Source organism: Pholcus phalangioides, unplaced genomic scaffold (genome assembly GCF_987345545.1).
Source record: "Pholcus phalangioides strain wild (caught in Gottingen) unplaced genomic scaffold, Ppha-v1.0 ptg000007l_1, whole genome shotgun sequence".
NCBI classification, from domain to species: Eukaryota; Metazoa; Arthropoda; class Arachnida; order Araneae; family Pholcidae; genus Pholcus; species Pholcus phalangioides.
In genome coordinates, this window is record NW_028301600.1 from 49,231,856 (window position 1) to 49,244,178 (window position 12,323).

At 34.5% G+C, this 12,323-nt stretch overlaps 1 protein-coding gene across 1 annotated transcript in view; it reads right to left on the reverse strand.

Moving 5' to 3' along the window:
* The window catches only part of LOC149085419 (uncharacterized), a 66,198-nt gene that overhangs the window by 23,022 nt on the left and 30,853 nt on the right, over positions 1–12,323 (reverse strand). Inside the window, exons 7-9 of the mRNA XM_089233413.1 lie at positions 11,333–11,423; positions 7,791–7,940; positions 124–222 (exon numbers count right to left, since the gene is read on the reverse strand). Coding sequence (XP_089089539.1) covers positions 124–222; positions 7,791–7,940; positions 11,333–11,423 — 340 coding nt within the window. The remainder of the gene's footprint in view (positions 1–123; positions 223–7,790; positions 7,941–11,332; positions 11,424–12,323) is intronic.

Genomic DNA, 12,323 nt, shown 5'->3' on the forward strand with positions numbered 1-12,323 from the left:
GCCAGTGTGCTTTGAAATTTTGATGCATTTGCATTATATAATATAGCTTCCATGTTGGAAAGACACATTCCTTAATCAATTTCAAAAGAAACTGCAAATATTATCAAATATTCAGATACTTACCTTATTCTTCTTGTTGACATCACATACTTTAGAATCAATGATTATGCTCACAACATCAAAATTACTGTAAGATACAGCATAATGAATGGCAGTATTGCCCTGTAAAATTAAATTAATAAAGTTTTCCAGGTAATGCAGACAAAAATATAAAGAAGAAAAAAAAAAAAGACAAACTTTACAGATACATTAAGATGAAATTAATCTTTCTAGAGTGGCAAATTCACTAATGATATGTTTTAAATACTATTAAAAAAGAGTAATAAGTTTTGTATTACAAAGAATGTCCTCTCCTGACTGTAAAAACTGTGTGAAAGGAAGACAATATTTAGAGTTGATAATCATGAATTTTTTTAAATGACTCAAAATGTTTTTTGATTTTTGAGAGAAAAAAGCTTTATTTTTATCGATTGCTTCTGATTATTCAAAAGACATGGGACCAGGGTATTTTGGATAACTGGGACAACATATTATAGGTGACATTTTTTAAGTACGCAAATATTAAACTGTAACATAAATAAAATAAAGTAGTCTTGTGAAGTTTGTTATAATAGGGTTTGACTGTATAAATACTAGATTTTGGCAGCTATCATTTAATTTTGTGTACCAGGATAGCAGAAGATGTGTCCAACTGTTGGAAGTGTACTGCATATAATAATTAAATATGAAGCACTATCAAGATACTTTCTGACACTTAAAAAGAAAAGTAAAGGCGCATACTTAGCACACTTAAGTGCTTTTCTTATACCGTAACACAAAGGATTCTAATGTAAACACTCTCGAAATCCTCATTGGATACAAGGCTGTTCCGCAGAACCTTTAATGGTAAAGAGGATGTTTCACAGAGCCCAAACAAATCTTGAATATTTCCAACATATAGATTGTATAGGCGTACAAAGGATTTCTTGATTGGGGGGGGGGGTCTGTTTGTCATTTTTTCCTTCTAAAAAAGGGGGGTAATTTTTTACTGCTAAAAACATTAAAATCTAGGCTTTACCTTGAGTATTCCACTGACATGGCTTCCCATAAAGATCATGTAAGTTCTGCAGTTCAAGAATCCTCAATCCTTAGTGGATAAAAATGTTCCTAAAAAATATTTTTTTGTGACTTATTTCCTGATGAAACAGAAAACAACATTTATGATGTCATATGCAGGAAGTTGGAACTAAAATCTGGTTTCAACTTCCAAACTTCTGGTTCAAAAATTCATTCATTCCAGCTTGGGCATGGATGTCTACTAACACTAACAAATTCCCTGGATGGATCATGTTGATCCCTTGGGAATGCGTGAGGATCATGTTATTCAAAAAAAAAAATTAAATGCAAAAAAACTCAACTAACTCCACACAAACTAACAAAAGATGAACTGACATAGAATAAAAAGACTCAGTTTTAAGCTAAAGAGCACATAATTCTCTGGAAGCTGCTAAATGTTTTTCTGTATGTCATGTGGTGTTACATAACAAGTGCTGATTGGAAGAAAGACAGTGAAAGCACCAGTGTGTTATCTGGGGTGCAGAGTCTCAATATTTTCAGTGTGCTCACTCACACACAGTGGTCACTCGTGGGAAATTTCACATATGCTTTTTATATTAAAAAGAAGAATAATTTGAAGAGAAGAAACGAAAATCTGCAGTGCAATGATCTTTCTTGAATTATTTCCATAATTAATTTGTCCTTAGTCCTGGTCAACTAGACACAGAGAGAAAACTGTTGGTATTACTGTTTTTCAGCTGTTTAGTCACCAAAATGATCAGAATATTTTCAAACTACACCATTTCATTAAAATTTGAGATAAAGAATAGCAATATCAGTAACTAGAAAGGTTTTTTGGAAAGCTTTCTCAGTTCTTAAATTTTGAAGGGTTTCATGATGTTCGAATTTAATTGCTGTAATTAGCTCTTAACTACATTTTCTGAATTTAATTGTTTATATACTTAATATTATAATTTACCGAATCAGATTTTTTTCTTCCATCAATTATTGACTAGGTGTGTAACCGATGTTTTTTTAATACTACCAGCCAGAAAAATAGATGAAAATTATTACATTGAAAGCTCGCTATAACGATTCTCGATACAATAATAAATCCTTCTACAACGATATATCTTCAAATCTTTTTTGGAAATGTCTATATTCTAATGTTAAAGTGCTGCCTCCCGATATAACGATAATCCCTCTACAACAATATTTTTTCTTGGTCCGCTGAGTATCGTTATATCGAGGTTTCAGTGCACTTTTTTGAAATTATGGTGTTATTTTGTAGGGCTTTATTTCCAATATTTTTAAGAAATTTTTGATAAATTTCTCTCGGTTGTGTTCCTATCCTCAAAAAATCATTTCAGTTTAATGTTGTCGAGCATAAGCAGTTCATAACAATACAAAAAATAACAAATAAATTGAAGCATAATTTTTTTCAAATTTTTAACAACTCTATACACGTATTCCTATCTGTGTAAAACATTCCGTTGTGTGTCATGCTATGACAGCAATAAAATTACAATTGCGAATAGCAATACGTTTTTAGTTGGATATCATTCAGGATATTCACTGGTTTTTTGGTTTTAAATGAAATCAGCAATAATCTTATAACACGAAACATCACTTTACTTGGTATTTTGAACATCACTTGACCTTGGACATCTTTTGTGATTTTATCATGGGAAAGTACAGCACATTGTCCACTGAACACCCGCTATGAATGCAGAGTTGGCTGGATCTAATGATAGGGTGCTTCTTTTCAAACAGCACCATTGCTAACATTCAGATAATGGAAGTTTTTTCCACAACCCTAAATCCCATTTAATTTTTTTTTTCTAGTGTGTTGAAGTCAAATTTATACTATCAAATTTAAATCAGATGTTCTTAACCTTTTTAGCAGCGACTTAAAAACATCAACACCAACTTTGTGTTCCCCAGATATATTTCCAATTTTAAAAATATGGTATTGAATAAATTTCTAATTAATACATTTTTTTTTTTAAATTTCTGTAGCCAGTAATTAATAGGCGTCTTAACTGGTGAGTGAACAGGAATGGAACCAGTGCCAAATCAAAAAGAGGCTCCAAGTTATTGAAAGGCTTTCATCTCTCTCTTATTCTGAAATTATTTCTTTTTTCAATTCTGGATTTTTATTAATTTTGGAATAATTTCTCTCATTAATTCTCGTATTATTTTGCATTAATTATGAGTGCATACTTCTATCGTTAATTTCAAATTTTGAAACTGATCTTTCTTATATATAAAATACTTTTTTCTATTAAAAAACAATTATATTCTTATTTTCTTTAAAAAGAAAAAAGATAATGAAGGAAGACGATGCAGGAGACGAGGGATTCGCCCCATTTTTGCCTGTAGGGTGGATTTGCGTTCCTGCACGCCCTCCTAACTGCACACTTTTTTCGCCTTTACACGCACACTCTTGAAGGCGGTTCTGAAGTTGTTTACAGCTATCGCGCGTGCACGCAAAAGCGTACATGTAAAGGGGCCTTTAGGGGTATTCATCCTCTCAGTCAACACAGGCAGAAAATAAAGAATTTAATTTTTTTTCTGATTTTCCTTTTTCAGGGATCAAAAGTCATTTAGGATAATAAGCGGCAATGTAAGCAAAACTTTAATGGGGGGAGCAATCTCTCCCCCCTGGCTACGCCACTGGACATAATAGTAAGGCATACCAACCAATACATAGAAATCATCAGGCACAAATTTTTGAGAGGGGGGGACATCAAACCCACAGACCTAATTGAAACAAGAGCTTTCATTGGTTTGCTGTATCTAGCAGGAGCATACAGAGGAAATCGGCAAAGCCTCAAGGGGCTTTGGGGGAAAAGACGGTGATGGCATTGAAAAATTTGGTCTTGTGATGAGCATCAAATGGGTCAAGACACTGATTCATTGTCTTTGTTCTGATGACAAACACAAGGGAAGAAAGAAAAAAATTAGATCAGCTTGCCCCCCCCCCCCAGTTCGGGAAATTTTCCATAAATTTGTGCAAAGCTGCCAGGAGAGTTACATTCCTTGAAAGAATATAGCAATTGGCTAAATAATTCCAGGTTTTTGAGGAAACCACCCTTTTCAGCAGTACACATACCACTGAAACCAAACAAATATGGTATAAAATGTTTAGCTTTCCTTGACCCAAAAATTTATTGTACAGTGGAACTTCGGTTAACGAATGGTTTGGTTAACATGCAATTCACATAATGAGCAAAACTCTGGAACAAATTTTGACTTGGTTAACGAGCGATGATTCACATTACGAGAAAAAAGTTTTGCACTTTGTTCATCTTAGTTTCACTTTATCCCAACAACCATCACCAAGCAGATGGTTTATTGCTTTCTTCCACACACATACTCTGGAGGTGTGTGTGTAATATACAAATACAAAGGCCATAACAAGCAAATTGTCCAACGAGGAAGCTGAAATATTCTCCCCCCCTCAGTCTCGAATTTCCGTCAGCAATCTAATGTATAATATCCAACATCAAAAAACTTAAAACTACAGAACAATTTCAGCAATGCTTCGAGGTGATTGAGGATAAAAACCTTACCCTTGAGATTTGGAAAAACATTTCAACACTGTGCACTGCATCAAGATCATCAATATAGCCTTCCTCGGATAAAACCACCAAAAAAACCCCTTAATTCTGCTTGAAGAAAATTGAAAGCGATTCCATTATTGAACGTGACTTTGAGGGGTTAGCTCATAAACATTAGGGTGTCAAAGAGGTGGTGTTCTTGGGAAAGACCACGTGACTAGAGGTGAATGAGGATGACATTCAAGAACTAGTGAAGGAATATAACCAGCAGTTGACCACAGACAAACTGATGTATCTGCATCACATGCAAGAGTTTATGGACAGGTTCTTGTCTGAAGGAAAGAGAAATGAGGAAGAATCCCTCACTTTGAATGAGATTAGAGAGATGAGAGAAGCCGAGTGAAAGTTTTTAGAAAATAACCACTGAAGTAAAGCTGTAGCAAACAATGAAATTTGTCCACTGTCAATGCAATTTCTCATTTCTGTGAAATCCTCGAAAGGAGTCAAATGCAAGTATCATTCCATTGGTTCTTTTCCAAATTTACACAAAAAGAAAAAGATTGGTGAGCCAGCAGATTACAATTAGTCCAAAAAAATAGTTTCCTCTCGCTGGTCGTTGCAAAATTATTGCACTGTATGCTTACTTATGGTGTATTGCATTATTAAATAAATTATTAGTGTATTGTATTATTGACAAAGTGCTTTTATTAGTCATTTTTATGTGAATGAATAATTGTGGAACGAATTATCCGAGTTTACATTATTTCCTATGGGGTAGTTTGATTTGTTATACGAGCACGTTCACGGAACGAATTAAGCTAGTTAACCAAAGTTCCACTGTACATCTAGCATGGAAATTTATGCTGGGAAGCAACCAGAAGAACCTTCATTTATCAGTAACAAGCCAAGTGAAGTAATGAAAAGGATGGCTGAGCCAGGGCTGGAGTGTGCCTTTGTGGGGCCCCGGGAGAGACTTTTTCCTTGGGGGGGGGGGGGCCTTTTGAACTTTTGAAAGAGTTATTATTATGCAAAATAACTATATTTTTCTGGAATGCTTCATTCAGCTCAGGGCCAAGGTTGCCCCAGCCTAGTTACGGCCCTGGGCTGAGTCCTTATTTGGATCTGGACGTAATATAACAGCTGATAATTGGTTTACTGATATAGATCTTGTTGAATACCTGAGAAAGAAGAAAATGTCCTATGTTGAGACTGTCAGAAAAAATGAAAGACGCCTGCCACCTGAACTTATAGCTACTAAAGGAAAAGCACAACTCACTAGTTTGTTTGGCTTTAATGATGAAAAGACTTTGGTGTTGTATGTTCAAAATCCAAAAAAGAATGTGATTCTCGTGTCAACACTTCATAATGAAAAAGAAACTTGACATTATCATGTTCTATATTTCAACGAAAGGAGGCGTTCATACTGTAGACAAAATGTCTGCCACATTCAATGTGTTACAAAATATCAAGCAATGGCAATATTTTTCACGATGTTGAATGTTGCTGGTATTAACTCTCAAGTCATTTACCATAGTAATGATTTGGAACCACTGTGCAGAAAACTGCTTCTGAAAAGATTGACCCATAAACAGACAATTGGGGAGCTAAGCCAAAGAAGTTTGAAAACCACTGGAATATCAACCGCTACTAAAACAGAAAGAAATGATTTCGTCATCCTTCCCAGGAAAAACACAAAAGGTCTCCCCCCCCTCCCAAAAGAAAACAATGTTCAACATGCACCAGCAAAATCAGTTTGAGAAGGATGACAAATCACAAATGCAAGAAATATGAGACTCCTATCTGTATATCCCATACAAATATGGTGTATGATCAGTTCTTTACTGTAGAAGGTAGAGACCCTTCTCTCTGAAGATGACAGAATAGATATTAATACTGTGAACGTTTTTAAAACTACTAAAAACGTTTGTGAACTATTAACTTTACTCTATTTGTGGTACTTGATAGTAGGTCATAATTTCATTAAAATTTGTTCGACAAGTTTTGTGTCAAATATATGGCTCTTTTTGCACAAAAACTTGTGTTTTTTCTTCTTTTGACACCCCTAATAATGATGTTCATTACTTGGCAGTTGTATAAATGAACCAAGCCTGTAGCCAGAAATTTCGGTCAGAGGGGGACCACTTGTATTTTATGGGGGGTGGGGATCACAAGTTATAGAACAATAGATTTGTGTGTGTGGCCATCGTTTCCCCTTTTTCCACTCATTTTCTCACATTTTGAGAAGGGAAGGGGGAGAACCCGACCTTCAAGTTCCCCCCTCTCACTACGGCCTCAAAATGAACTTAATTAGGTGTTTATTATGTTTTATGAATGCATTTTGATCAAGCACATTGTGTCCGAACTCAGTGGTCAGCATATTGCGCCTGATGGAAGGTTAATAAAATTTCATGTTTTTGGAATGGCAGGGTTGATTAAGATAAATAATGCAAATTTATACAGGCACTTAATTAAATGAATTCATTTTTATGACTCAACTTGTTCAAAACACAAAAGTTGGTTTTCTGCGCATATATACATTAATGGAGGCAGGGGAGTAGCAAGGCTATGTATGGTCTGCTCTGTATGTATGGCCTTGACTATCTTTTGTGCTTCCAAGAGCAATCTCTTTATGAAGTTTGATTGTATATATCTTTGAATTGTATTAATCTTAAGTGGATAATTTTTTTAAACTTACTAATGGAAAAGTAAAATAATGAACGAAAAATATGTATTGTATCTCAAAAGTAAGTAGAAGTAATCTGCTAAAAAATTCATTAAAAAAAAAAATCTCTTTAAAAATACTATAATGTTGCAAAAGTTCTTTCATTGCTTTGCCATAGGATTAATATACATTTATCGACATGGTTTAACATGCAAGCATATGATTCACTTATTATTTTATTATTAACTATATTTTACACATAAATTGTATTAGCACTGTGCACACTATCATACCACACACACTGTTCTCTAATCCTTTTTTTTCTCTCTATGAATTTTATTTCTGTGTGTGGATTATAAGCACTGAATTTGTTTTTATAGTAATCTTGACATTGACAATCTATTTCTGAAAAAGGTTTACTTTTGTTATTGTACAGAATGCATAAAAAATAAATGATAGATACAACTTACATTGCTATCGGCTAGGTTAACAATGTGATACAGAAGTTTGTCAGAGAATTCTTCAAAAGCATCAAGGTATTTTTCTATAATGATCGGGTCAGCATTTTTCTGATTTGCTACTCTGAACCATTCATTTTGTATTATGCTTAGGCTATTAGTCTGGAAAAAAATAATACACGGTGGTCCAAAATTTCAAGTAAAAACTTCAAAAAGATATAGTTAACATCAAAATGAACCATATTCATAAAAGAAAGCATGACCACAAATATCATCCATTACATTAGAGTTCTACTGTACTAAAAATGTGGTTGTACTCAAATATATCTTTCAGATCTAATAGATACATCATCTTAATGTACAAACTCTCACTAATCCAGCACATATCAGACCAGGGTAAGCTGGTTTATTGAAATCGCTGGACATCAATTAAAAAGCTTCATTTAAACAATATTAACTTCTGTGCACAGACATTGTGACATGTTTTTCTCTTATATGCTCGAAGCAAACCTGCTTATAAAACTCAGAATTATTGGATGGGCAAGATTGGCACACAGCCGGATTATCGAGAGTCTACTGTATGAAGGTTTTCAACACATAGCTGATGCAAAGATGAATTTAGGCAAGAAAGAAACTTCAACTGCCCTTGCGGGTAATCGAATCCAAGTCCTCTCACTTGACAGGTGAACACACGAGTTCCGTGATTCTCAACCTTTTTTTGCTCATGGCCCCTTTCAACCATTTCTCATTCCTCTGACCCCTTGCTGCCATGATTAATTTCCTACCTCCCCCTCTGTTTTCTGGTTAGAAGATAGTTATTCAAATATTGTTTGAAGTATAAACATGTTTGAATTTAATTTTCAATTTATGAACATAATGAAAAAGAAATAAACATAATACACTACATTAAAAAAATACGACAAATTATTTTCAATCCATGTGAACTTTGTACTTGAAGACGGCACAATATACCAAGTTATTATATTGGATGAAATTTGTATTATTTACAAATTAGTGTTTCTTGGGTAAAAATGTTTATACAGTCGGACCAGCTTAAAACGAAGTCGGGAAAAACAGCAAACTTCTTCGTTAAATCTGTACTGGCTTGGAAAATGACATGATTAAGCAAAATGAAACATAATTTACAAGAATATACACATTTTTTAAGTAATATAACTACTTTAAAAATATATTGTTTTAAAAACCAATTCTGTATATTTAAAAGAAATTGAAATTTGATTAAAATTTCACATAATTAAATATGCAAACAAATATGTTAATTGTTACTAGTTTATTTTTCCTTGATATGGTTTTGGACGTTGAATGTTTTATGTTAAAAACATATTTGCCTAATAAGCATGCCAAATGTGCAGTATTTTCTCTTAGTGGGGTCCTGGTCAGTGTGGAACATATGTAGTCAGGGCCGTCTTAGGGGCATCATGGATCCCTGGGTCAAGTGGTTTTTCTGAGGCCCTACCAGGTAAATTCGAGAAAATTTCAACCAAATCTCATTTTTGTGAGGCCCCTCTTCTCTTGAAGTGCCAGGGTAGGCGCATGTGTTAAGATGGCACTGTGTACAGTATTTCCTTCTCACTTTTTTCGAAAAACGCAAGAGCTGCCTCCGCATCAGTGTGAGTTCCTTCTCTAAATCTCTTCTTATAGATGTTCAGATCACCATCGGATTCTTCTTATCTCTCCATTGGAATTTCTCTTCAATTCCTCTTTGCTCTACAAAGTTTTAAATAACAAATTTAGAATAATTTTAAATTTCTATGATACCTCACTTTTTACGAAGGTTTTAACAACTGGCTGTTGCGAAGATATATTTTGGAAAGAGAGAAAATTCAGCGGCCCCTGCGGGGAATCGAACCCACATCCTTTCACTTTCCGGGTGAACGCCCTAGGAACTCCCGGAAAGTGAAAGGACGTGGGTTCGATTCCCCGCAGGGGCCGCTGAATTTTCTCTCTTTCAAAATATATCTTCGCAACAGCCAGTTGTTAAAACCTTCGTATGGTAGCGGAGAGTGACGTCATCCTTGTACCTCACTTTTTTTCGCAAACATCATTACGAGTACTCGGATCGATCAAGCCCACAACACAATCTTCCGTCACTACCATTGGGGATTCTGAATAGTGCTTTATTTCAAGAATTCCCAGATGTCTTCAACCCTTCACAGACTGGTAAAACAGTGAAACACATGACGCGACACCATATCATCACTCGAGGATCACCAGTGGGTTCCAAGCCTTGACGTCTCAATCCAAAAATTCAACAGCAGGTGAAAACCGAGTTTGAATTCCTTTTGGAACAAGGGATTATTCGGCCCCTCCAAAAGCCCTTGGAGCTCACCATTACATATTGTGCCCAAAGCAGATGATACAGTACGTCCTGTCGGCGATTATCGTCGTCTAAATAGTGTTATGAAATTTGATTCTTACCCGATACCACATATTCAAGACTTTTCCCAAGAATGGCACAGTAAGTCTATTTTTTCTAGACTAGACATCTGCAAGGCATACCATCAAATTAGCATTGCCGAGGAAGATATACCAAAAACCGCAATCACTACCCCTTGGGGTTTATTCGAATATATAAGATTGAGCTTCAGTCTTGTAAATGTCACTCAAACTTTTAAGCATTTCATGCATGAAGTATTACGAGGTTTACCATTCTGCTATGTATATCTTGATGACATTCTATGCTTTCTGAAAATGCCGAAGAACACAAATTATCAATGGCTTTTGGTGGCTAGTACAGTAGGTACCACATTGTAAACCGCTTTACCCTATGGGAAAAATTATTATCCAGCGGTTTCTATAGCAGAAGCACTAGACTTGATTATTGTAACACAGCAGAAGGTGTTGAAGTTTAGGATTGGGATGACTACCGGAAAAAAAAGTTGACAAGTCCTCAAAAAAAGAGACAAGGTGGTGGGTGGTCAGAAAACCCACATACAACTACAGTAGAGAGCAATTAGATTGCACTGCTATTCTCAAATAATGAGGTTGTTCAAAGAGCTAACTAATGCTAACCGTGTTGGAGTAGCTGGGGGATGGCAAGGGTGCAGATGGTGAAAAAAATCTGATAAAACACCAAAACAAGCATCCAGGAAAAGAAAACAGAACGAAATCTGTTTCACAGAGACTCGTTGAAGAAAAGAGTTTGAAAAAAGATGGAAGGAAACAGCAAAGTTAAAAGAAATATTGTTATTGATAGTTCTCTGAAAAATACCGTTAAAGAGGGAGTTATTGTAATAGAGGATATCGTTGTATCAAGAGGATTTATTATTAGAATAAAGGCAATTTCAAAGTAGATTCAGAAATTATCATTATAGAGGGAGGTATCATTGTAGCGAGGTTTCATTGTAATTATTTTTTATTTTTATGTTTCATACACAAGAAAAAGCTAATCACAGTAAAAACACTTTAAAGTTAATTTGAATCTAAAATAGGATTTGAAATTGTAGCTATAAAGTTTCTAAGTGAGTATCCTTTACAACCAATAAATAGTATGTCACTAAGCTTCTTATACAGCATTTAAAATGTGAACTCACTGCTTTTTCTTCAATAAACTCTCCATCAAATTTAAGGAGATAATCATTCAGCACTTTGCAAGCTGCTTTCACTTCTTTGCTCAATGTGATCCTTAAGAACAGAAAGAAATCTAGCACGTTACATATCGTTAGACTTCAAAAATCACATCAACCTCTATTATTTACTTATGCCCGAAAATCATTAATGCAACAATCTTATAAACTATATTAATATACTTCAACATGATTTTTTTTAAACAAGAAAGTAATAATTGTTTTAAAATATTTAAATTATAATTTATTAATGACAATCATAAAAATATTCATGAATAAAAAAAGATTTGGATGAGAAGATCGAATAGGCATATTACAAGGGCAAATCAAATATAAACCAGAATTATTTTACATTTTTTAAAGTAATAAAAAGATAAAAAAATAACATTACTTTACATTATCTCCAGATTTTAAAATACATTTTTTTCACTGAATTAGCAGTTTTTTAGTTCTTTCCTTGAAGAAAGAAGACGGACGTGTGTGTGTGCAGTCAGCTGTGCACATGCTCTTCCACTCCTGCATCATCGTCGATTGTTGTCCTCCTAATGCCTCTTTAACACTAGAACCACGGAGTGGGTCAATTTGACCCAAATCAAACTTTGTTTTCATTTATCTCAAAAACTTACCGGCAGATGTTAAACAAATTCCGTGACTTTTCACGATATCATATGAATATTAATTCACGAAAATTTCATTATATTCCCATTTCGTGTTCTAGAGCTATAAGCACTTATACCTAGAACCGCGGTTTGGGTCATTTTGACCCAACGTACTATTCTATAGGAAAAAAGGGGTGTATAATTTTCTTGGAAGTGGTTACCCTTTCTAAAAAGTATTTGTAAATGAAGATAGTGAAGAATAAAGGTCTTTCAAGGTCAAGGCCAATTCATTGTCAGAGCAGATTATCTTTTTTCAATGGAGGAATGGCAAGTAGAGCTAAATATATATTTTTTTCCTT